The sequence below is a fragment of the Centrocercus urophasianus genome, unplaced genomic scaffold (genome assembly GCF_019232065.1).
Source record: "Centrocercus urophasianus isolate 14NV4802_14NV808 unplaced genomic scaffold, USGS_Curo_1.0 seq_11, whole genome shotgun sequence".
In the NCBI taxonomy this organism is placed as follows: Eukaryota; Metazoa; Chordata; class Aves; order Galliformes; family Phasianidae; genus Centrocercus; species Centrocercus urophasianus.
The window spans coordinates 36,986,796-37,013,786 of record NW_024884253.1 but is presented as its reverse complement, the minus strand read 5'-3'; the positions used below and the strand labels follow the sequence as shown (position 1 = coordinate 37,013,786).

Here is a 26,991-nt window from a genome sequence, read left to right as displayed (position 1 = left end):
AACATATAACAACATATAACGTATAACAACATATAACAACATATAACGTATAACAACATATAACGTATAACATATATAATGGTGCTCTAAGTGTAGTTATTCATTTGAAATTCTGAAATTGCAAGTATGTACAAGACAATTTAATCTATATCCTTCACCTCTGTCCTAGCTTTGTCTAAGATAGAGTTAACAGTAGATGGTATGATGCCATGTTTTGGATTTAAGAGAGCACACTGATGCTTTAGTTGCTGCTGAGTAGTGCTTACATTAATCAAGAACTTTTCAGCTTCTTTTACTGTCAGGCCAAGGGATATCCCATATCATATGGTGTCATGCTGAGCAATAAAGCTGGGACACTTGGATGTGAGGGGGCAGCTGCTGCTCATGAACTGGCTGGGAATAAGTCAGCAGGTTAAACTACAACTTGGTTTCCTATAAGTGTTCCCAGTATCTGTGCCATATATGTGCTGATATAAGTAGGCTGCAGAATCAGGGGCTGGCACTATTGTAGCTCTCCTTATGCAGAATGAGGTATCTTTACAAAGATTGTGTGTGTTATAAAAAGGAAGAAGATGGTTTCTTTGGGAGTGGAAATAAAAAGCACAGTATTTCAGAGAAGCAGATGTGTTTCTACTTTTTTCTGCAGCTTAGGCTGAAAGATCTGGACACTAAACAGGAACTGAGCTTTCCCACTGAAGCCCAGTATCTGTTTGGAGAAGATGGATCTGAGACTGTGACAGAGCTAGCAGCAGTCAGACCAGACAAAGCACCACTCAGAGGTATGTTGCTGAACAAAGAATAAATATGTAAAGAAATACATAAACACACTCATACAAAGTTGTGAACTATTTAATGGAATAAGCACAATGAGCAAGAATATAAAGCATTTTATTATAAAACAAATCACTCAAAATGATTTTTAAATATTCATTCAGAATGTCAGAGTCTTTAGTAACATGTATTGCTCATATGTTTTTAATCTGTTTTAAAGCAACTGACGTTTTGTTTTCACTAGTCTAAGCACTAATCTGAAATTCTGAAACCTGTAAAACCCAATTAGTATATGTCTAGTGAAACGTTCAGAAAAAGACTGATTTACATAAGGTGAGGGACAATATCATGGATTTAAAAATGCACGTGTATAGACATAATGTCATGATTCACAGAAAGAAAAAAGAAGTTGTTGAAGTTTTCTCCAAACCTCTTTTCTGCTCCAGTAGCTCTGTTTCATTTAATCATTGCATCTGAAAATATGATAAAATTTTCCTTTGTTCTGACTGCATTTCAAACAATATTTAGCAAAAAAACCTCATTCATAATAGTCCATCTTCTTAGTTAAAATACTTCAAACTTTTTTGCATTTGCCACCTAACTAACTTGATCATAATAGTCTATTAAAACATTAAAATCTTCACAGTGTTCACAGAAACCATAAAGAGAAAAATCCTTTGTCCTACTGTCTCAAGCAATACATACTACATAACTCATCAGCAAGTCATGGCAAGCTGTCCTTTGTGTTGAATAATAATGATGCATATCCAAATAAATTGCTGAACCTTAACAAATTAATTGATGGTCACCATTTCTCCTGAACAGCTAATTAATGGTGGACATAATTATCAAAGTGCCAGACTAAAACAGAATGCAGCTGATCCAAAACAAATAGCGTATTTCATTCATGTATATGTTGTATCTGTGTTCATTCTATGTTACAATGTCATTACATTGGTTTAGCCTATCTCAATTTAAGAACGCTAATCTGCAAGGACTCAAGGCTTGTTAAAAGCCTCACATAATGAATGGTGTTCTTTCTGTTGATTTCAGTGACAACTGGATAAGAAAGTGTTTTCTTCATTTATAATAGCAAGCATGGAATATTGTACTGATTCATGAAGGACATATCATCTCCAGTGTTGTACTGTGTTGTGAGATAGTAGCAAAGTTAGAAAAAGACAAAACATTAATGTCAAGTACAAAAGCTTCAGTTCTTGGTCTTGAATATCCTGTTTCATAATGAAACACCTAGAGTACCCTGTTTTATAATGATTGGTAATTACATTGCTAAAAATGCTGATTTGGTAATGTTTTTGTCTCTCTGATTTTTCATTACAGAAGTTCTTTACTCAGTCAGTGTTCATACAGGAACGTTGCCTGCATCAGGAACTGACGCAGACATATTTATAACTATATTTGGAGAGCAGGGAGATTCCTGCAAAAGGAGACTAAGACACTCATGTTTTGAAAAAGGACAGGTTAGTAGTTAGCTATGTTCCTTAACTGTTTTTTTAAAATGTTTCATTTTATTGCTTTTTTTCACAGACATTTTTGTTGTTGTTGTCAAGAACAGGTACTGATGTTATGCTATGGTATAACCTGAGGAAAATACATGTTACTTACTAAAGACCCTGTCCATGGCAGGGGGCTTGAAAATAGATGAGCTTAGAGGTCCTTTTCAACCTGGGCCATTCTATGATTCTATGAAAGCATCTTTCGTACGAGGAATGATTAAACAAGCAAGTACTGTTTAGCCTGGAAAAGGGATGTTGAGATGAAGGGACAGGAAGTAAAAAAAGATAAAATGAGAAAATCAGTAATCCTACTTCCTCATGAAATATGAGAGCTCAAGAACATTAAATGAAAACTGCAGGTGACAAGTTCAAAACAAAAGGAGGTGGATTTTTACACAGTATATCATTATTCTGTCTTAATTTCTGCTACAAGTTGCAGATGCATGTTGGTGCAAAAAGATATTGCACATATGAACAAAGGAAAAAGTTTACTATGAGAATGACAGAGCACTGAAACAGGCTGCCCAGAGAGGTTAAGGAATCTCCTCTGGAAATATCCTAAACCTGTCTGGACGTTTTCCTGTGCAATATACTGTAGGCAACCTTTAACAGGAAGGTTGAATTAGACGATTTCCAGACATCCCTTCCAACCCCTATGATTCTATGATTTTAGTGGAAAAAAATTGTTAAGTGCAAAGGCATAACCTCTGGCTCAGGAAATCTCTGAACCACAATGGTAAAGCCTGAGAGAGTTTATATTTAAGAATTTTCTCCCTATATCTGCCCTCTTTCTCTGCTCTTCCCTAGGAAAATATTATTGACAACTGTTAGTAACAGTACTAAATGCATCTGCTATCTGACATACTACTTGCAATATTATGGGTTTTTTTATAAAAAATACAGTAATAAAAAATGTTGGAGTGAGGATATACTGACAGTATCTAAGAGGTGGAAGGAAGAGATGTTAAGAGCAAATAGTATTTACAGACAGTATCCCTGGAAAATATTGAGTGGACAGGCAAAGAAGACAAAGTTAAGGAAAACTGAGATATAAGAGAAAGGGTTTCTCTTGACTGATAAAGACTGGAAAATAAAAAAAAACTAGTAAGACAGAAAAATGTCATGAAGTATAAGCAAATATGTGACTGTGGAAAGGACAGCTAGTTTGTATTCATTCAAGTAATCATGTCTTCACTTTTTCACCAGTTTAATGGGTTAAATAAGTGGGCATTGTAATTTTGCCTAGCTTACTCTCTGTCTAAAGTAAGTCAATTTAAATAAAATCCTGTTGTCATTCATTGATTACATTCTCGGTAGTGTGTTTAATGCAGTTCCAAATGCCTTTATACTGAGTAGAAAAAAAAAAAAAATGGCATCAACCAAAAGTACATTCTTGCTAATACTGAAGGAGTAGGCAATTTAATGTATTATTACAAGAATTCACTGATAACAATGAGTGATTATGACCACAATTAGATACTGACTGTTAATTATTATCACAAAGAATGAGACTAATGATAGGTTCCTTTTTCAGACAGAGTTAGCTGTGAAAGAACATGAATATTATCAGTACAGGCTATTTCCTCTAAGTCAAGGGTCATGTAAATGACACAAAAATGATATTTGGCTTGGAATTATAAAGAATAAAATCAAAAGGCAGTGAGTGTTACCAAAAAGTTATTTACAAGATATTTCTCCCAGCTGTATCTTATTTTGGGCTGTATATGCATTCAAGGATATAACGAGGTAATGATGGAAGCTCTAAGGCTGTGATATGGAGAATAACTCTGATGTTTTCTTTTTCTGAGCACACTGTGGAAAGTAGTTCCACACTGCCAAGGGAATGGACCAGATGACACAATAATTTTTAAAAATCATCTCTTTTTTGTTGCTTTCTGGTTGTCATGCTTTTTCCTGCCTGGTGGCAAATTGGTTGGCAACAAATAAAAATTACAGCATCTGTTTCTACTATCCATCTGCATTTTTTTTTAATGTCACCCACACTCATGCCCATGTATCTACCCACCCGCTTGTATTATTTCTTGCACAGAACACATTCATTCTCTCACTCATATAATTTATTCATCCCAACATGCACTAGTGCAGTTGCCATTTAGCTTTTGTTTGCTACTAGCTGTAGCAATATTTAAACAGATGTCTATTTACATCCAAAGAGCACATAAATTCTTGCTTGTATGCGTGCACAGCCTTGCTTATAGTTTCTAATGTCAGTATCATCCTTTTGTTTGCATAGTCATCAACACTGTCAGTATTTCAGTTCAGACTTGAATAATACAGCATTTTTTCAAATGGGAAAACTTAGAATATAAAGTAATTTGACATTTTTTGTTTAATAAAATGCCTTATTTAAACCAAGTTCAATTTACAAGACCAGTCCTGAATTTTCGAGGACTCCCTTTGATTCAGTTACAAGGAACAGGTTGAAGTTTTGAGAGATCTTACAGAAGATCTGAGATTTCTTTCTAGTGTGTACTAGTGGGATACTTTTCCTAATACAGCCTGGGATGCAGTAATCATGAAAAAGAAAATAATGCATACATTCAAGGATCCACATATTTTCTTTGTCTCCGAATGTAAATTTCAAAATATCAGAATATCTTTCTTTCCTGTCAGAAATCAAAAGATACTTCAGTATTGAAAAGAGTATGTCTTTCCAAACATGCTCCTATAGATAAAAGATGGAACATGTTGTTTAATCAGTTTAATGCAGTTGATTTTATCTTTAACTTCTCAGGTCAGTATCACCGAGGTGAGAGCAGTAGACCTTGGACAATTAAGCAAAGTGCTTGTTGAGCACAGTAATGTCGGTTATGGAGCTGGATGGTACTTGGACCAAATTGTCATCCATGAATCAGGCAAGACTGATAGCCAATATATATTTCTTTGCCAGCAATGGTTAGACAGTGGAGTTGGTGATGCACAGATGGAACGAATGTTGAGACTACTCGGAAAAGTCAGGAATGAAATGCTAACAGAAAAGATTCACGGTAAGACTCAAAATCATCAAATTTACTTCTGGTTTTTGTTTTCATGATAATTTTTCAGGTTATTTTTAAGACTAAAACCAAAATAGAAAAATAATATACCTTAAATGTAAGTTGTATCTCTCAAACTATCTCTCCAAACACTTTCTAGACCTGGTAGGTAGAATTATAATTAGCAGAACAGAGAGATGAAATGAATGGGAGCAACAAAGTGTGTGTTTAGTTGAGGCTTGAAAAAAGCTGAAGCAGAAAGAGGTAGGTTGTTCCATATGGCAATCAGTGCAGAGCAGAAGGCTCCTACAACAGTGGTGAAATCTCAGGAAGAAATGCAGAAACTCATATAGCAGAATGAGATTTTCCTGTGTGTTCATATGTTTGCAAAAAGCATTTGCTTTTTTTTTTTTGCAGTTTTCGTTTTTACTTAAATGGCAAAATTAGTTGACCTGGACCCAATATCCTTTTCAGTTTAATGAAAAAAGGATTGAAATTCAGAAATAATGTAAACACCAAACCTGATAAGTGTTTTACATTTTGCCGTTGGACTGGATTTCTTAGCTCTCTGACACATCTTGTCATTTTTTGAAGAAGTGTTAAATGTTTTGGGTCCATTTATGCAGTTTGACTCAGAAGTGCTAGACCAAATTATGTAAAGTTTAACTAATCTGAACATGTGAATTTGTATTCTCAATCAATAATTTTGTACATTGACCATTATTGATTTCTATATTCATGGTTATTCCATTTTATGTTTAGAGTTCTATATTGTTGCAGACATGGCTGTAGTATATATTTTTATATTTAGCTGCCTGTACCTTGTCCAGTAACAGATATTTTATATCATTTTAGGAAATACAAAAATGCTATTACTGAGACAACAGGACAGAATAATGTGGAAAGTTAAGCTACATAGCAGCTAGAGTAATGTCTATTTCAAAATAAGAAATTACTGTACTACAATACTTCAAGAATTCCATAGATGCCCTACATAATCCACAGAGTGAGGCAGGCTTCTCCTAACAGTTATTTAGAGCAGAAGCCCAGGACTGATCAGGGTCTGTCGGCTCTCTCTTCACTGACAATTTAAAAGGTGTGAGAAATCTTGCACCCTTTTCTAGTGTCTGAGTGTAGGTGTGTAGAAAGATTCCACCATCCTATGCTTCTCACAGCCACAGTCTCTAAAAATTTGAGTTTAGATTGACTAATATTTTTTAGTCTATGATTATTTATATTCAGTTGTGAATCTATTCAACATCAGTTCTGGTCAGTGTGTATAATACTTCTGTGAAGAATTATGAAGAATATTACAGACAAGCAGAGAGACTAAAAGGAATTTAGAAATAAGGCTGATCAGCAAAGAGCACTATACCTTAGAGGTAAGAAAGTATACGGATACAACAGAACTTAACTAAATGTCAAACTGAGACACATTTTATAAAGGAATTAAAACAAATAGTGAAGGTTCTTCAACCATTTACTTTAAAAAAATATGGAAAGATAGATGACTATGCAGGAGCAATAAAGTGGAACTAAAGATGATGTAGGTAGAATCCCTAAACAAACTGAATATCTTATGTCTGTTTTCATTAATGCCCCAAAGTATGTGGAAGGGAAGCAAAATCAAAAATTACTAGTGGGAATGAAGTTATTGCAAATCACTAAATGTGAAATGCAAATACAGTTTGAGTTTCATGCAGTCAGTAACAACATAAGCAGTTTTTAGTCTGAAATACTGAAAGAACAGGGAAAATAAGAGGAAGAAGTAGGAGGTTATAAAATAATTATGTGGCAATGAGAAGTACAACTTGTAAATAACAAAGGTAATATCTCCATCTGAAAAACTTTAAGTAGTTAGAGTAGCAGAAGCAAATAGGAAATAAAAGAAATGAGTTAACAAATAATAAATTGTAAGACAAAAATGATACTTTTAAGAAATCTTCCCCCATAAGAGAAATATAATGACATTTAATCTGTGTAAATGTCAGTATTGAATTGTATTTGCTCTATGAGAAATTATTAGGTAATTAGAAAGTAGAAAGTGGAAAGACTCCACAGCTGTGAGTTATGTCACAGGTGATACTGTAAATTTTCATTTCACTTTCATTTTTTTTTGTAGATGTTACTGTTTCCATTTGTATTTAATGTTCACAAACCTGAAGCTGGTAGCTTTTTATGGTTAACATTAAAATCATAATTTCTGAAGTTATTTTAGATGAGTGCTGTTTTTCTAGCTTCACAGTCTTGAATTCATGGCATGGATTCTCATCTGCTGTAAATTAACAGTTTTATTTAAATTGATTTGTACAAGGAGAGAGAATGTTTTGCTGGCTGTGGTTAGAAAGCAAGACTTTATAGGACAGTGAAAATCACTGTTTCCATTGCTCAAAATAAAATATCCCCAGTTTACAAAATATTTATAAACATTTATAAATATTAAAATCCATACTTTGGCTTACTTTGCAAAAACAGAGCTCAGTGGATCACGGTGAATTCTACACCAGCCCAGGTGACCAAAGCCCTTCTGTAGAAGTCAGGATTTCTTTAGAAATGTAAAGCATGTTTTTGATAACACTGATTTTTCCATATAGGCTATTAACATTAAGAGCATTTTAAAGCTAGGGAGACTTTTTTAAAGTGAAAGTATCTGATCCTGAAGTTGGTGAGTCTACCTGCTATCAGCCTGCAGTATTTATGCACCACCACGTGACAGTTAATTCATATGGAATATTTAAAATACTAAATGCTTCAAACCTGACTCTTAGTTTGAACACAAGTTATTATTTTCTTTTCAATAACATCCACTGACAAGACAAGAGGCAATGAACACAAAGCGTTGAATATGAGTTAGTGATGTGACCTTGCTACAGGCTAACAGGATTCTTGGCTACATTAGACAAAGAATAGCAGGTAGATCAAGAGAGGTGATTCTTCCTGTCTACTTAGTGTTGGTGAGGCTGCACCTGCAGTACTGGGTGCAGTCCTGCTCTACCCCCACTACAAGAGAGATTCTGACATACTGGAAAGAGTCCAACATAGGGACATCAAGATGATCAAGGGAATGGAGCTCTCCTTCTATGAGGATGAACTGGGAGAGTTGGAGTTATTTAACCTGGAGAAGAGGATGCTCGGGGCAATCTTATCAAGGTATAAAAATACCTCAAAGAGAGTACAAAGATGATGGAACCATTCTGTTCCCAGTGATGCCCTGTGTCAATGGAAGAAGAAATGAGCACAAACTGAAGCACAAGGGTTTCCCCCTGAGCATCAGGAAGCACTTCTTTTCTGTATGGGCACAGTTTGCCCAGAGAGGCTGTGGAATCACCTTGTTGGCGATCTTCAGAAGATGCCTAGACATGGGCCCAGGCACCCTGCTCTGAGTATCCCTGCTTGAGCAGAGGTTCTACCAGATGAGCTTCAGAGATTCCTTCTAGTCTTAAACATTTTTTGTTTCTGTTAAGATAATTTTTCAATATTTTTCCTAATGTAAAATTACTAAGTTTGAGTGTTTTCTGTGTACCTAAAGTTTCCGAAGCCCTATATTGTTACATGGGACTATTTTTAGTCTAAGCAAACATCACTTCTTTATAAAGGAAATCCATAAGGTTTTATGCTTTGCTGTTATGATAACTTTAATATCAAATTTCAAGCGCTTAACCAGTTTATCTTATCAGCATTTTGTTTATATGTAGCAAATTTTAATAATCTAGGTTAAGTAGCTCCTCAAAGTTTGAATGCAGTTACTATCCTGGATCAAAGGAAAACCTGATATCCAGTACTATGTAGTAGAAAATGTGCTGCTTTTGAGCGGCAGTTAGTGAGAAAAAGATTAAAATTATCAGAGGAAACAATTGTAGGCTGAAAAATGTCAATGAACTGGCAAGGCTCTTCAGTCTCTAATAGGAAGCTGGCAGCCTCATTTGCCTAGTTCTGCTGGATTGTTCCACCTCTAAAGAATCAACTATCACTGTAGAAAGGCTGATTTGTTCCTCAGTATGTACAATATATCAATGATAATAACTGAATCTGTTATGTTTCACGACTAGCTCAGTGATGTGATCTCTCAAAGATGAGAATGGTTTGCTAGTCATTCACTAGCAGCCTGTTACAAATTGATGTAATATTTTTGATATTCAGCAAACCCTTTAATTATTTTTTAACATTTTTCTTCAACAGGGACTTGGGATGTCTTTGTCACAACTAGTGATATTTCTAGTTCCACAAATCCTAAAATGTCGTTAACTGTTTGTGGTGGAAAAGGTGTCTGTACTTCAATCATACTCCCAAAAGGATCCCTTAATAAAAAGCAAGTTTATGAGACTTCAATTGAACTAAACAAGAAATTCACTACTATATTTAAAGTTCGCCTAGAAATTGAAGAAGCTGGAGAAGGAGAGTCTTGGCATTGCCATGAGGTAAAAAATAAAAACTAAAGTAAAAATAAAGTTCCAAAACCCTGCCACAGGCAGGGCCAGTAGTAGGTCAGATATTTGTTGTAGGATTTTTTTTTCTTTTTTTTAAAATTTTTTTGTTCTGTGGTTAGTACTGGTTCCAGTTTCCAGTTCCTTTTGAACTTACTTTTTCTTTTTTTTTTTTTTTTTTTTTTTTAATCAAACAAATTAGCAGGTCTGCTAACACTTAATGCTTGTAGAGTGGTAAATTCACAGAATGTTCAAAATATTTATTAGAATAATTTTGGATAGCAAAAAGCTTGTAAACTTAAGAGGATTTCTGGATGATACATATACGGATTTGCCTTTACCACATCTTGCAATCTCACTTTTGAACTAGAGCCACTGGCATGCACTGCAGTATTTATGTAATTCCAAACTGAGTGTTACATGTTGTGAACCCAGTGATCCAAAGCAAACAATTAAGCGAGACACCAGAAATGCCTTTTGATGAAAACATCTGCCATTTATGTTGACATGCAGAAAAAGAAAAGTGAATAGCAAAGAGTGACAATCTTTCTTCTGATGTTTAAGATACTGAAGCTAAAATCTGACATTATACTAAAATTACAGTGGCATTTTCCTATGCAGGAAGTATCTTTATCCTCTTAAACTGGGAAAATAGATACAAATTTAAGGGAAGGAGTCATCTTTCAAACTGCAGTCACACTTTATCCCATTAATACTTGCATTTTGTTCTCATTAGAAAATGGAGAAAAAAAAGATTTTAATCTTAATTACATGCTATTAAATAGAGAATTTATCCTCCTGACATTTAACCAGTAGTCAGGTAGTTAATTTCATCTTCATAAGCCAGATGAAATAATTATCTAAGAAATACATCAATAAAATTAAAACTACTTCTTGGAGACGGTGGATCACTGAAAAAAATCAGAGCAGAAATTTTGCAGTTGCAATGATATCTATTAATTTCCTTTACTTCATTAGCTCATAACAAGGGCTTGAAGAAGAGTTAGAAAAAAATATCAACATAATTTATGTAGAAAAAGAAAACAGGTAAATTTTTATCGGATAGGACAAGAAAGAAAAGGAAAATAGAATCTTACAGGAGTTTTAGAAAGGCATTTCCTGTTACTCCATGGATTCCTTTGCAGAACAAGCTCAATCCTTGTATGAAATTACTAGGTACTACCTATAAGAGATTGCAAATAATGATTAGTATTAAAGACGAGTTATTAATATTTGCACTGCCAGTTAGATTTACTCTGCAGGAAGGTCATTTCTATGCCATTTTATTTTGATTATACAAGTCTTCTCTCATAGAGAGGCTGAGATTTCCACCTTCTATTACAAGCAGGTGCTTCAGAATTCCATATTTGGAATCAACATTCAAATTAGAACCATATCTGCAAAGTAATTTCCTTGAATTTTTGGAGGAAGATAAAGTCATTATAAAATAATGTCTGGGAAATAAATAAATAAATAAATAAACAAAATTGTTTCTGAAGAAATGCATCTTTATTCTTGCCTTTCAACTCTTGAAGAAATAAAGCACAGTAAACGAAACTTGATTTTTGAGAAACTGCTCAGGAATATAGATGTTAATATAAAAGCAATATAGTTATATTTTACATTTCATTCAAAAAAAAACATCTCTTCAATAAGTGAATTTTCTGTGTTCTGTTCAAAGTCAGGTTACAATCTGAGACATGTTTACGAATATTTTCTCGGTTGTATCTTTAAATAGTTTAGAATAATGAACTTTTATCTCTTTATGTCACTGATTGTGTAATAGCACAAGAAGCCTTATTATTAAAATCTCTTTGCTTGCAACAGGACTAGTCTGCTTAGCTCAGTATCACCCTTTGATTTCTTTATATACACTTACACACTTATTTCACAGACATTCAAAATATTCAGTAGTATATATTTCCTGTGATGCAGACATGCAGACATATGCAGGCCATAAAAGTGCTTGATTTCGTTTTTTCAGCTTTTCCCAGAAACACATTTTCTTTCTCCAATTGCTCAGAGTGAGAAAACATTCTGCCATAAAAACATGTTAGAACTTATCGACATTTATCACAAGCTGAAATGGGCATAACAACACTTATTTTCTTCCATGTGCTGTGCGAATAGGTAACTAAAGGAAGCTTTTTGAACTATTCCAAATCATTTTGTTCTTCCTGTAGTAGCACAAACTCTACAGCAAGAACGCTGACAATGTCTTAATTATTTTTAATTGGGAAAAATCTTTTTCTTCTCTTTTGAAAAGTTGCTTTGGGAAAAAAAAACACAAAAACATTTCAGACAAATTATTTCCTCTTCTTCTTTAGAATTGAGACCGCATGTTTGTTCTCCATACTTTACAGTAGTATGCCTTGCTACAGTTTGCTCTAGAGCAAAAGAAGTGTTTAATTTATTTCTTCTTCTTTTTTGTGAAGGTAAAACTTCAACACAGAGTAAGTAAAAATCTTCTGGAATTTCCATTTTGCCGCAACTTCGCAGATGACGAAGGGGAAAGAGTGGCTGAGCTTCCAGTTCTCATAGTCAATTCTCCTTTTCCACCAGGTTTGTTACAAATCATCAACACTGGAAAAGATATTGCTAGTTATGGTGGCTAAGATTTTCACTGCAGGCCAGAGGATTTAGCAGAAAATTTGTATTTACTTTTTAATAAGAATCTGAGTTCCCATAGTTAGATGTGCTTCTTGAATTCCAAGTCTGAGATCACTTTGGACATGTAAAAGAGAAAGTATGTGATCACACGTTCTTCTGTGACCTTCTATTCATACATCATGAAATTCCTTTATTTGAGTTATGCCTTGATCACCTCAAGACCAAATTGCTTTCATTAGTTTTGTGTTTCTTTGGGGATTTGATGCCAAAGTTAGTGAAGGACGCATAAGCTCTTGTTCTGAATGGATATTCTACCATGAGAATATTGCAATCACCTCTGTGCATTTCCCATGAGGTAAAGGGATTAGATCAGTATCCCAACCAATGTATTCCTTGCCTTTTTTTTTTTTTTTTTTTTTTTTCCCTGTGCTTTTAAAGCTACTCTGAAGAAAAGCACTTGAACAGAAGCTCCTTGAATTTGAATTTGAGAAGAGTCCTGCTGGAGTATTCCCTGGAAAGGCACTTTGCCTTTTAAATACTTCCGCTTTCTTTTCTTTTTTCCTGAAAAAGTATGAATATGTAAGACTTCACAAATATTGCTTTTCTTTCTAATAAGTATTAAAAATTAGGAAAGTTGCTGTTTTCTTACTTTTCCCCATTTTTTTTTTTTTTCCTCTTTTTCGATCAGAAGTTTTGGTCATGTTCTTTCCATTTTGGGGGCCAAATGACCAGTGTGCTATGCGTTTCTCTGGATGTACAACCAGGAAATTAACATGGTCAGCCAAGAAATGACCAACTGATCAGTTGTTAGATACATCACAGGATACATAGTATTTCTTCAAATTGTCTGCTGGGGTCAATAAGTGCAACTGGTACTGTGGTAGAACAGCTAACCATAGGCTGGACTGTGATCCACAGAAAATGTAGAAGTTGTCATCATTCTGATGGAGTTCAGCTTCATTTGAACTCAGTGAGACTTGGAGAAGAGATGTGCTTTTCAGTAATTTATTGTTGTCTATAGCCTAGGAACTGTTACATGAAGCAGTACTATTTATCAATACATATAAGCATGTGGTAGACTATTATTTATGTGTTTTTATTAAAAAAAAAAAAAAAAGTGAGATGTGTTTTTTTTTTCCTTTCTCTCAGAAACTTTTTACTTGTTATTAAAGTAGTACATAATTTTTTTATTACAATTCTTCTTCATTTTATTTTTCAAACATTACAAACAATACTGTTTGACCTCTTGATCACTTTCGGTAGGATGAGAAATTAGGGACAAAATAGCAATTCATTAAATAGCATATTTTTAAAACTGATTACGTTTTGTTAAACCTTTGATCTCTTTTTCCAAATAGTGAAAAGCTATGTTCTCTGTATCACCACGGGAGCATCCCCTGGGTCAGGAACTGATGCAGATGTGTATGTCATGCTGCAAGGCATTTTGGGAGACACTGGTAAACGAAAATTAATCAGAAAAGGAGATGATAACTTCACTGAAGGAAAGGTATGTTTACCATTTCTCTGAGATATTTTGTACTTTTATAGCCCAGTCCAATTTACGTGGACTTGATAGGAGAAGGATAGAATCTACAAAGAGCAGTTTGCGATTATGTCCATGAATGTATCTATCTTAAAAGGAAGTCACTGATACTTATGTAACTGATGCTAACAATGCTGAAAAGCAGTCAAGTGATTTTAAGTTCAATTTTGCAAATCGAATGTCTTTGGTTACATGCCGGTGCTTTTACTGACTATTTGTTTGACAGTAAAGTCAAAGAAACTACATTTCACAAAATCACAGAATTGTAGGGGTTGGAAGGGACCTCCAGAGGTCATCTACTCCAACACCTCTGCTAAACCACGTTCTTTGGTGCAGCTGAAAGGAGACAAACTGGCAATGCCAGCAGTTGCTTGAAACACTCCAGACCTCTCTATACAATCCTTGCCCAAGAATACCTATAGCCAGCATGTTGAAAAATCTTTTCTTTTACAGTGTCTTGGTCTCACTTCTGTGTGTTTTTGCCAGGTGCATTCTGTGCTCTGCATGCAGGAGTGGGTTGTCACGGGAGTTTAAACCAAAGTAAACAAGGAATGTTTTCTTGGATACCTCTTTTCTTCCCTTGTCTGTCTTCATGGTGAGGCTGCTTTCTGTAAAGGATCTATGGAAAGGCTCATTCGCTGCCAGCCTACCTCTTAGTTTGGCTCTTGCTCCTTCTGGAGACAGTGAACTACTGCCCTCCATAGGTTACTTAGGCCATAAAAAGAGTCATTTTTTTCACTGTACAGCTCATAGATGCAGACCAAAGACAAGAATAGCTGTTGGAGATGCATTTCCCTGTAGCACTGTCAGCACAGAAATTAGAGAGAGTTTACCTATTAATCTTTCTGTAGAAATGCAGGTGACAAAGTTTAAATCTTTATTTGTAAGAGACTGAATATCTGTGGATGAGGATGCTCAGTATTTAAAAGGCACATTTATCTTCCTTAATTTTGAAATTCCGATTATGGTTTATTGAAAAGCTTTATCTGAGTCATTGGATTTTAGAGCTGCAATCCTTTTTACTCTCATCGAGTACTTAGTTTAATGTAAGTTTTATTGGATTTCTCCTTAAATCTTAACTCCACAAGTGAGCAATGAAATTTTTAAAGAAGAGGACCAGAAATGCTTATGTAGAAATTCTACCCTGAAACCAACTACAAAGAGAACCTGAAGGATACTCTTGCAGTATTTGCTTATGCTTTTCAATGACACAAAATTTTTCTTTTGCAGGATAAGAGGCTGAGTTGGCATATGCCCAATACTCTTCTTTCCTTATTTGACATTTCATATGAGCAGTATGTAAATGCAACATGGTATTATATTTGTAAGTAGATATTAGCACAGGAATATTTTATGGACTGAAAAGAAATTGCTTGTAGATATGTAATAGAGAAAACAGAGTTCTAAATCTAAAGGTATTTGTCTAATTGAGAAAGAATAAATTGTTTCTGCAAGCAAGACTCCTGCCTTTGCAGCAACATTTTGTTCATGGCAGTTGTTGGAAATTTCCCAATGTTTTCTTCCCATTATAAGTAATCTCCAAAAAGACTCTCAAGTGTAGAATGTCTCTTTCTGTACCAGCCCAATCACATATTGTGCTGAGCACCCCTGCAGTCAGAGAATCTGGACTTGGTGGTTCGGGGGATTTTGGCAGATAGCAGACATGGAATTTGCATTCTGAATCTTAACAGTTGTTCTGACATTTTAAAATGTGCTTTTCTTTGCAATAATTTTTCCCCTGACTATACAGTAACAGCTAGCAAACTGGAACAGTGTTTCTGTTAGAAATCACATCAAAATATGGTGTTAGTCTCATAGAATGTCAGCGCTTCTACGAACAACAGCTTAACAATGCAGAAATGCATAGAAAAATTTAAATATGCAGAGGACTTTGCAGGGAATTGAAGATATACTTATCTTATTTAGTGGGTCTTTTATTTACATGGGCTGAGTTAGAAGACCGTAAAAGGCTGTATTTGCTTCCTATATCTGAAAAGTTGCTTTGTATCTTAACAAAATGCACACATCTGTAAAAACACTGGATAACTGTTAGATTAAGTACTGTGCTTGAAATTTTTCATTCGCTAGGAAACTCCCTGTGGTTCACCCCAGGTCTGAGAGAGTAACTCCATCACCAAGATGGCTGAGCTTCCAGTGATCTACTCAGGCAAATGAGTGTGAGGACAAATGCTTTGAGAGCTGTATTCTTTCAAATTGCTGTGACATTGATGCCTTATTTGATGTTCTCCAAAAAAGCTACAACGACAGGCAAAGCAATCTTGGCACATTTCTTCATGCAGTTCAGGTTTCATGAATTCCTAATACTATTTATTCATGCTTCATGAGTCAGTTCAATTCTGATAAATGTTACTGGCTACAAACACTTTCCTGAACCAAGTACACTCAGTGCATGTGTTTTGTAAAAATCAAGTCCCAGCGTGAAAACATCTCAGTCTTACTGTATTTCCCCGCTGCTTCTGCTACCCAGTGTTTTGCAGCTAATGAAATTCTTCACACTTCTTTCAGGTGGTCTTTGTTAAACTTGCTGTATGTACTATCCTATGGCTTTGAGTTATCCACAAATCCCCTCTCAGAATGTGTTTCTTTTTTTTTTTTTTTTTTTTTTTCAGTTCAGTTCTATCAAAACGCTAAACTACGTTGAATATGTAATGACTGATGTTTAAGTATTTTAGTATCTGTGTAAAGGCCAGTATTACATATTCTGTGTTACTGAAACTGTAAAATCTCTGTGAGTTTTTACTTCATCCTATTAGTTGTTGAAGAGATATATCCTTTATTCTGCCCTATATTTAGACATCAACTGCTCAGGTTGGTACCATGGTAACTGCAGCACATACAAAAATTGTCAGAGAGAGGTGACTGTTGGTGTTCCATTTCCATACTCACAGATTAAATATTGGCAATTTATAAAAATGACTTCAGGAAAAAATCTGTGTGAAAGAATACACTGAAAAAGGTCATGAATGGGGGACACAATACTGTGGCCACTATGAAGTGAAATTGGTCTGAAGTGTCCACATCGTGTCAAGAATACCACTATCGTATAAATGCAGATAAACCATTCTTTTATAAAAAACATACCTGACATGATGATTAAATAATTGCAAAACGCCATTGGCCCAAATGTATTAATCATAGTGACAGGCTTCTGGCCAACATATTGTGTTACAGAAGTGAACAGTAAAATGGTCTGCTCACAGAGCAGAAGTATTATTGAGATAGGAACTAGAAAAATACAGAATATCATCAAGCTAAAGGAAAGAGTGGTGGAGATTTTCAGAAATAGTAAGGAGAAAAGTATAAACCATGCTCTGGAGGCCCATCACTGCCAGTTGGATGAAGGAAGGGATTGTCTGCTCTGTGCTATATGGCTTCCTCTCGTGCACTGGCTGCAGGTTTGGGCACCACAATGTAAGGACATAAAAGTATTAGAGAGTGTTCAAAGGAAGGCTGCAAAGATGTTGAAAATCTTAGAGGGCAAGATGAATGAAGAGCAGCTGAAGTCCATCAATTTGTTCAGCCCAGAGTAGAGAAGCCTGCTCATGGCTGCTGCAGCTCCTCACAGGGAGCGCAGGAGCAGTGCTGAGCTCTGCTCTGTGTCACAGCGACAGGGCATGAGGGAACGGCATGGAGCTGCATCAGGGGAGGGGTGGGTAGGGATGAGGGAAAGGGTCTGCACCAGAGGGCGGTGGGCATGGAACAGGCTGCCCAGGGCAGTGGGGATGGCCCCGAACTGCTGGAGTTCAAGGAGAATTTGGGCAGTGTTCTCACACATAGTTTGAATTTTGTGTGGTTCTATGACAAGTCGGGAGTTGGACTCAGTGATGCTGTGGGTCTCTGCCAACTCAGGGTATTCTAAGTAACACAGAGCATTGGGTTAGAGATGTATAAATAACTATTTTATATATATATAATTAATAGTAATTAATTACTTGGGAGGATGGGGGGGAGCTGTTCTCTGTCTATGTAGAGCTCAAAAGTAAATGTTAGTTTTCTAAAAGTGAAATACATATCACAGTTTTTGTTGCCTGGAATGTGCACATTTATTCTAACGTGATGATTTGACTTTCTTCTGGAAATGGAGGAATGCAGGAGCTTCCAGGAGGTGGTTACATTCTTTATTTTTGGCGGGGATACTTGTCTTAAAAATTAAGTGAATTATCCTCAGATGGTGCCTGATGCTTTCCCTAAATAACAGTGAAATTAACAAATTGGCTTACATAGATCTGTTTTTAGCTGGACAGAATTAGTGAATTAGTTCTATGCAACATTATTTCATTGATATTTAATGAAAAAAATAATTTTGAAATAAAATGCAGCTGACTATTAGCTTGATTTATCATAAATTTCAGAAGAGTTACTGGCAATAGAAGCCTGCATTTTTCAGCAGTCAGTTTATTTGTCCACTTTTCCTATGTGCAGCACTAACTAAATTAGCTTTATTGAACGTTAATGGTTTAAAAACATACCCAACTCAGGTTTTCAGATACAACAGCTTCTGGTGATGAAGAGCTTGTCTAGCTGAAAAGTTGTTTTAGAGCTTAGATATTCTTAGATAGAAGAACACACACTATTTTGTGTGTTCGTCATCAGAATCCAGCATCAGTCCATCTTTGACTTCTTAAGCACTGGATCTTGTTGCATTTTTTGACTCAGCTTGGAAAGTCCTCTTGAAACAAATTTCTACCATCTTTGACAGTATTTAGGACAATAATCACAGCTCTATGCTTGTTTTTGACAACTTAAATGGATTAGTCATTTAAATACTTATGTCACTGAAGGGTAGGCTTTCCAGTGGTTTATTAACTCCCACAAATCTTTTCTTAAGACTCTTTAATTTAGCACCCTCCTTCTTCAAGTGTCATAATTAGCAGGTGTTTTTACATCTTCTCTGAAATCTTGTTTTCCTACAGCAAACTCATAAAAACATTAAAGAGCACAGGCTTATGAACTTGCCTCAGTTCAAAATCTGCTTGAAAATGTACTCTGTTTACACCTGCAGTTGCAGACTTACCTAATTAGACACTCTGTTTTCCCTTTATCAGTCAGCTTGAGCCCAACTAGCTTGAGTAATCTGAAAGTTAGATTACACTGTCTTACTCAAAGCATTGTGCAATCAAATGGGTTCATAAGGTTGAAGAAAATTATATTAACTCTTTTTTACTTACTTGTCAAACCAGATCTGAAATTTGGACTGTTATTGAGTCCAAGAATCAGGCTGCATCAGATCCTGAAGGATTTGAATTTGCTCAGTGAACCTTTTAAATTCTGTATGTGTGTTGTTTTTGTTTTTTTTTTAATTCATTTGTGTGATATGATGTATGTTTGCAAATCAAGATGTAGCTGATATCACAGCTCTCTGTTAAGTCATGCTGCATTTTATTAAGCATATTTTACCAGTAGTCTGGATGAAATGCCTTTTACAACTTTGTTAGATCTGCTGATGATTATACTATTCTTCCTTATTCCTGTTGCTATTCTATGCATACAGATACTGTTTCACAAAGATTTTGTTTCAGATATAGTAAACAAATAAGGTCAGTTTTTGTATGGTTATTTTTATCTATTTATCAATCCTTCTATCTACTTATTTATTTATTCATTCATTCATTTTTACTATAGCTATTCTTTCATTTACTTTGAACTGATCTTTTTGAAAATGAATAAATCATGATAACTGTGAGATAACAGTGTCTCGCTCCAATTTGTAGGAGGGAGAGGAGGTTCCTTTAATATCGTATACCCGGCATGAGATTAAGAAACAACGGTTCATACGTTGGTCCAACCAGTTTATTGCAAATCTTAATTAGGGAAATGGGGAAGGGAAGGACGGACACTATTATGAATAAGGGTACTGGAGAAGGGAAGGAGGACGATAGAAAAGATAGGAAAGAAGTAGCAAGGAGTCTTTATAGGAAGCAAGAGGGACATAGTCACCACCATGGATCCAGCGAGGTTCGTAGTTCAGTCTTTGATCTTCAGTAGTGGTGGGTCATCGGGCAGAGTTATTCTGTTGATGACAACGACAACCATGGCAATGATGGCCCCTTTTCAATAGTTTCAAAGTGGTCGAGTCAGCTGTCTTTGGAATGACAGCTCAAATCCAAAGTTGCTGAGTCAGCTCTTCTTGGAGTGGCAGCTTCTGGCTCTGGGATCTCAGCAGAAAGTCCTTTTTTCCCATCTTCCAGGCCTTGCCAGCAAATTAGAGGGAGCAGGGATGCCCATCTGCATCCTGTTTTTCACAGAACACGATGGTATCATTCCCCAATTTTCCCAAACCTAGCTGGAGCTGTTTAGTCACAGGCCAGATCTTCTGTCAGCAAACAATCCTGAGCACTCTCTTCCGCTCTTCTGCAGAGCAAGCAGCTCTGGAGGAAGGGGCTTTCAAATGTTCCCAAAGCGATATCGATTGTCACATGGTTAGCACCCATCACTTGCCTCCTCAACAAATCACTCTGAGTCTTATCACAAGAAATACCTCAGGAAGCAAGCTTTGAGCCAAAAAACAAAGAAGGATTCTCACAATCAGAAAACCTCACATTGTGCATTCATTGTAATTTGTATTTGTACAATTTGAACACTTAATGTAATTTGAACACTTAATTTTTTTCACATAAAGATTTTCAATGAATTTCCAAATGAGAATTTTGCATGAAAGAAAAAAATTTCTTGCAAAAATGTTTGAATTTATGAGTAAGTTCAGGTTTGGCTTTTTATATTTGTACAGAACACAGGCTGCAAGATGCTGAGGCCACAGTCAGATGTATTGTTTATTTTTTCACAAAGCTCACTACAATCAGTTCTTTCTATTTTAACTGTTTACCTGATGTTCCAATCCCTAAAGTTTGCGGGTATAGTGGCGTACATTCAAACATTTTTTTTTAGTTTAAACAATGAATGTTACTAATAGTTTCGGCTTTTGTACTTCCTATCTTGCTAAAATTTGGCTGGAGACAAGCTGATTTTGTGGTTATGGTGGTAAGCTAAACTGGTGAAAATCTCCATTTAAGCAGAAGTAGGAATAAGCAAACATTTGGAACAGGATAGTGTAGTTCTGTTCAGCATAACTGGAATAGCACATGTAACCTGAGTCTGAAAAGGGATATTTTTTTCCTTCTACAGGAATGTTCAGACACTGTTCAGATGCTCTTTCTGTTTCAGGTTCAGTGTTACTGGGGCTTTTATTTTGCCTCTCAGTTCTAAAACTGTTTTGACTTCAATGGACTATCTCCTGATTAACAAGGGAGGTCAAAACAATCAGGCAGAAAATCACTAAGTTTTCTAAGCTTAATAGAAATGGTTCTTTATCTAGACACTAACTTCTTTTCCAATAAAATCCTGTTAAAATGATAGTAACATTAGCATTACAGCAAATCACTTGTGCATAAAGGTTGATGAGATTAAGCATATGGTGTGTCTTGACTTGCCATTTGCAGTTCTGCTGGGAATATCATCATTAACCAACCATCAGCTCTCAGTACTGAGTCTATGAAATGATTGGCATTTTTAAAGGTAAATATTACATAGTGTTTGTTGAAATGTTTCTTCTGTTACAAGAGCCATTGCAACTGCTACAGACTGATGTGTGGCTAGCACTAACAGTGAAGAGCACTAAATAAAGCCGAACTGGGTTATAGATGACAAGGAAATGTTCAGAACACAGGTCCAGGGGTGAAAAGAAGCAATCAGAAACAATCTGAAAGGAAGTTAGCAACGATTAAACTTTCAGTAGTTTGAAAATGTTGCTGGCATGATTGTTTTTATTCAGTGTTTATTTTCCTACCTGAAAAATCTGAAGAGCGTCAATTCAGGTTTTGCAAGAGGAGTTATCCTAGGTATGATGCAGGCTCTCACATTGCCTGTCTCAACTTCTCAATCTTGGGGAGTATCTTTCTGCTCAGACTATTCTGAGCAAATTCCATATAAGACCATCTGAATTAGAAAATATGTATTATTATCAATATTTAACATGACACTTCTTCATTCAAATGCAATTTGCTAGTAGTAACTAAAACAAATATTAGCACTGTTTTCCCTAAGGTGAGTTTCTAAAGCTTTAATATCCTGTAGGATTATCTATCTTCTGTGTTTTCTCCTTCTCTCTTTTTGCAAAAGAATTAAGCCTTCAGTGACTTAAAAAGTCCTCATTTGTAAATCATGTAAAGAGAGGAAGTATTTTCTGGCATCTAAGACGTGTTGATGCAATGCTACGCAAATGTTGGGCTTGCATATTTATTCTGATTTGCGAGTAGTCCATCATCTGAAATGAGTCCAGAAATAAATTATTAAAAACGATTAAATTAGTTAATATTACATTGAAATCTCTCTATTTGCAGATAGCTTGTGAAAAGTGGATTAGATTTGGCAACTAAATTCTCTTTGGCAAATCAGTCATCTATCTCTAACAATTATAGTTGCTGCTTCTTTTTTTTTCTTTTTGGCTCTTGGCTACAATAAAGCTCATTACATTTTGTATATATACACAGCAAGACAAAATGTAAACTTTTCTGTGAGATGTGTTTACCTCAGTTGTCAAAATTCCTAGTCTACTTCATAGTTTTTTTTTCAGTTTTTAATTTATGACATGGCTGAATTTTCTGCAGATTTTAGCATGAATTTCTGAGATTTTATATGCTCTAAAATGAGCACATTGAGACTGTATGTTGAAAAATGCTGAGATAGTATGCCTATTGCAAAACAAACTGACATTTTCATGTTTATTTAGCCAAAATATACATCTTTTCCAAGGAAAAATGATATTTCAAATTTTAACAATATGTAGAAACTGTTATCTGTAGGTGAATTATCCAGGTTATGAGTAACCCAAATTATGTACTGCACCTGAGTTACTATCTGCTTTTGGTTGGACACTAGGGAGAATGGTACACAAATTCTTTAGCTGATGCTGTGTGAAGAAATTTCTAGTTTAATAGAATTTAGTAACTGTCAAACTTAGTGCAAGTCAGACCCAACTAGGCTACTTTTGGAGACAGCACAAGTTTAAAAATCTGCAGAATATTCTGTGTGTATTTCTTCATTTGTAAGCTTCTCTCCTTTCCGAAAGTGGTTCATTGACAGCAGATTTTTTTGGAAGTGATGGTGGTAGTGTCATTAAATTAGCCATCCTTGGAGAACTCTCTTATCTTAAAAAGAATTCTAGTTTAACAAGGATTATAATTTGACAAGAACTTCTTTATCTGTTTCCAATGAAATAATTATTTTGGATTAATATAAGCATAACTGTAAAGAAGAGATTAGTATTTTTTAAGATAAATTTTCAGATTATGGGGACTTAGAATGCTTTACTAGCTGAGACAAGAATCTGTATGCTTCTTTGTCAAGTTTGTCTGTGTTTTTCGCTTGTGCTCCGCCTCTGTACATTTTAATACAGTTTAATAAGCATTTATATGCTTATACGAGCATAATGCTGCATCTTTATCAGTACAGGTAAAGGCAGAATAAAGAAGTGATCAAGCTTATATCACAATTAAAGAAAATTAAGAGTTCAGATTAGTGGTGTGCAGTCATGAAATAAATCCAGTAAGTAATAAAATATAATTATGATCTTGACATTTAACTTTACTTTTTTTTTTTTTTCTTTTGACTTAACTATGAAAAATGTAAAGAGAAGGCTCTTTTCTTGCATTCCTGCAGTCCACCAAGAATTTCAGTCCTTACAGTGTATGCACTTTGCTGCTGGAGTACATCTTTATCCTGAAAACTTTAATTTCCTTCTTATGAATTTGCTAATCTAAATTCACCAAGTAGCTGAAAACCTCATCATAAGGCAGAACAGCAATTCAAGTGTTTAACACTTTTTTTCTTAAGATTATTTTCAGCTTGCTGTTCTCATTTTCCTCTTTCATATGACAACACAGCCTGATGGTTAGATGATGCAGTGTAGTTGGTTTTGAATAACACTGTTTTTCAGTCTAGAAGAAGCTGCTGAGTAATTCAACAACAGGTTGGCAATTATTTTTTAGGGAAGTATTAAAGCAATTGTTCCCAAACGCGCGCACACACACAAATGAAAAATGAGGAAAATAGTTAAAGGTATCTCACTAAAAATGGATCAAAGGAAGGAAAGAACTGAAGTTATTTTGTTGCTTGGGGATCTTTTTTTGAATGTGTGCAATGTGATCTGCAATTTTAACTTCAATATTTTAATTCATGGTGGGTCTCATTATTGGCAACATTAGACAAATAATTACAAGCAATTATCACCAAGAGTGGTGAACTCTACTTAACGTTCATGAGGGTGCAGCTGGAGTACTGGGTGCAGTCCTGCCTGGCTCTGCTCCTCTACTCCCCCCCACACACAGATACAAGACAGACATGGACATACTGGAAAAAGTTCAGTGTAGGGCCACCAATATGATCAAGATACTGTGCACTGCCTCTCTTGTGAGGAGATGCTAAGAGACCTGGGACTGTTTGGCACGGAAGAGAGAATGCTCACGGGGATCTCAACAATGCCTGTAAGTACCTGAAGGAACAGTGCAAGGAATATGGAGCCAGGCTTTTCTCAGGGTGCCCTGTGTCAGAAGAAGAGGCAATAGGCACAAACTGAAACATAGGAAGAACTTTCCGGAGATTGAAACTACATGATCATTGCAAGCCTTTTCAACCCAGCCCATTCTATGATTCTCAGATTCTGTGCTATGAAGGTGATAGACCATCGGCATGGGTTGCCCTGAGAGGCTGTAAAGTCTCCTTTGAGATCTTCAAAGGTAGTCTGAATGTGGTTCTGAGCAACATGCTCTGCTTGAGTAAGGGATGGGACCAGATAGACCCAGAGGTCTCATCCAACTTCAGCCAGTCTGTGTGGCTGTGATTAATTTGCAAACTGGTATTGTTGGTGCCCCAAATCTCTCATCAGTTCTTTACCTGGAACACCTGACTAAGAACACAGATATGTAGTTACAAAGCAAGAGGTCTGCTTTTCTCTCTTGTCTCTCTGAGATCCTTTGCATAATGATTGTTGCCATCTTGTCCTGGCTAAGCAACTTTGAAGTGAATTAGGCTGCAAAGACTTCTCATGATTCAGTTAACATTACTGTCATCCAATCACCTTGAGAAACAGCTTTATCTCTTTAAATAATACTATATATATCATTGCAAATAACAGTTGATTCTACAAGTTATGAATCCTTATAGGAATGCAGTACTCTTTCACAAATGTATAAAGCAAAACATATGAAAGGTCTCTGTGCCAAGAAATTAATCTCTTCTTTCCAGCTAAGCAAGTAGATATAAAACCCATAATCAGCCAAAATCATGTACTTTGAAAAAAATTTAATATATAACATCTCTCAATTTTCTTTAGGGATCCTACTTGGGCATTGTCAATATTTAAAAAATTTTGTGGACTTTGTAATCTACACTGAATGTTAGAACTAATTTAAACTCTTAACTTTTTCTAGCATTTTACTTAAGTTCAATTAATTTTGTTATAACTAATCTTAAAAATGTTAATTCAAATCCGGGACTGTGTTTGCCATTCTTTCTGAAGAGAATAACATGCAATTTCTGAATTCTTCTCATTCCCTGCATTTCATTCCTCAAAAAAGTGCCCTAGGAGGTAGGTATATTTTGCTGAAAATAAGAAGTGTTTACGATGGTTTCACTGTAAATTTTTAAATGTTAAATTTGGTAATGAAAATCTCTTTGGAGGTGAGCATGAGGAATGGATCGATCCATCTGGGGAGGTGGAAGTGTTGTAGAAATAAATTGCAGAACCACAAATGGAGTCCTGCTTGGTGCAGGAGCTTTGCGTCTTTAAATTTGCCACCTCTAGTTCTGTTGATATTTACTAAATTACTGGAGAAAATAATCCTGATTTTTCTGTCACCTTTGTATTTCAAAATACTCTGTTAACTTAGTTTGGTTCTATTTCAGTAGTCATGTTTTTTTTTTTATTCTGAATTTTCCAGGTAGATGTTTTTCAATTGGAGGCAGTAGATATTGGGACTCTGCAAGAAATAGTGGTTGAGAAAGGAAAAGGCTCTGACTGGCTTCTGGAGAAGATTATTGTGAAAGAATTAGCAACTTCTGGGACGGAAACATTGTTTATGGCTCAAACATGGCTAAAAGACAGACGTGATGGGAAAAGATCTGCCTCAGTAACTCTGAATGCCACAGGTTAATACAATCCTCAAACTATCCTTTGCTAAAAAAATTCATTCCAAATGGCAGAATGCAGCTATGTGATTTGCTTCTACAAAGAAGTTATGGTTTAAAATAGTTCACAGTAGAGCATTGTCATTATATAGGAAACATTTTTTTTTTTTTAATAACCACTATTTGCCAGAGGAGAATTTCTGTATTGTTAACCCAGATTTACAGTGGAGTAAATGGCAATAAATTTGGCCTATTCCCTTTACAAAAGGCTGCCCCTCCAAGTTTTACTTCCACTTCACCACTTTCAAACACTTTTTTCAGCTGCTAATAGTTCTGCCCGCCACTTGCTAGACATAATAAAAGTGAGGTAAATAGTGGGGCAAATTATGTATAAGCAATGGAGAAAAGGCCACCAAGAAGAATGTTTTACATTATCTGTGCCACAGTGCTAAGGTAGTTTTTGCCAGAAACAGAACTTACTTTGGGCAGCTGTCAATTGGGACCAGCCAGAGAAGATTGCCCAGAAAGCAATTACCACTGAAAGTCTCCAAGGAGGAAGACAGCACTATGCTTTGGGCATCTGTACTAGTGCCCAGTCAACTCAACAGTAAAGAAAAGTCTCCTTATGTTTAGATACAACCCCTTGTGTTCCCACTGTGTATATGTAACACATATTTAGTGTATATAATACAATTTGGTTTTACTCAAAATTTAAAACAAACGAAAAACAAAAAATTTTATTTATTTATTTATTACTATTTCTACAAGAATACATTGATTTGAGTGGTCTTATTGAACATCTTCTTCAATGACCTGGATGAAAGAATACCATGGACCCTCAGCAAGCTGGTGATAGAAAGCTGGAAAGAGTTGTCAAAGCACCAGAAGGCCATGCTGCCGTCCAGCAAGACTGGTATAGGCTGGAGAGTTGGGTGGAGGGGAACCTGATGAGGTTCAACAAGAGCACGTGTAGAGTCCTACACCTGGGA

General features: G+C 35.6%; 1 protein-coding gene across 1 annotated transcript in view; it reads left to right on the top strand.

Annotated features, from left to right (window-relative positions):
• RP1 (RP1 axonemal microtubule associated) overlaps positions 1-26,991 on the top strand; it is a 168,078-nt gene that overhangs the window by 126,060 nt on the left and 15,027 nt on the right. Inside the window, 7 exon segments of the mRNA XM_042808614.1 lie at positions 647-779; positions 2,113-2,252; positions 5,044-5,296; positions 9,464-9,702; positions 12,144-12,270; positions 13,677-13,825; positions 25,816-26,023. Coding sequence (XP_042664548.1) covers positions 647-779; positions 2,113-2,252; positions 5,044-5,296; positions 9,464-9,702; positions 12,144-12,270; positions 13,677-13,825; positions 25,816-26,023 — 1,249 coding nt within the window.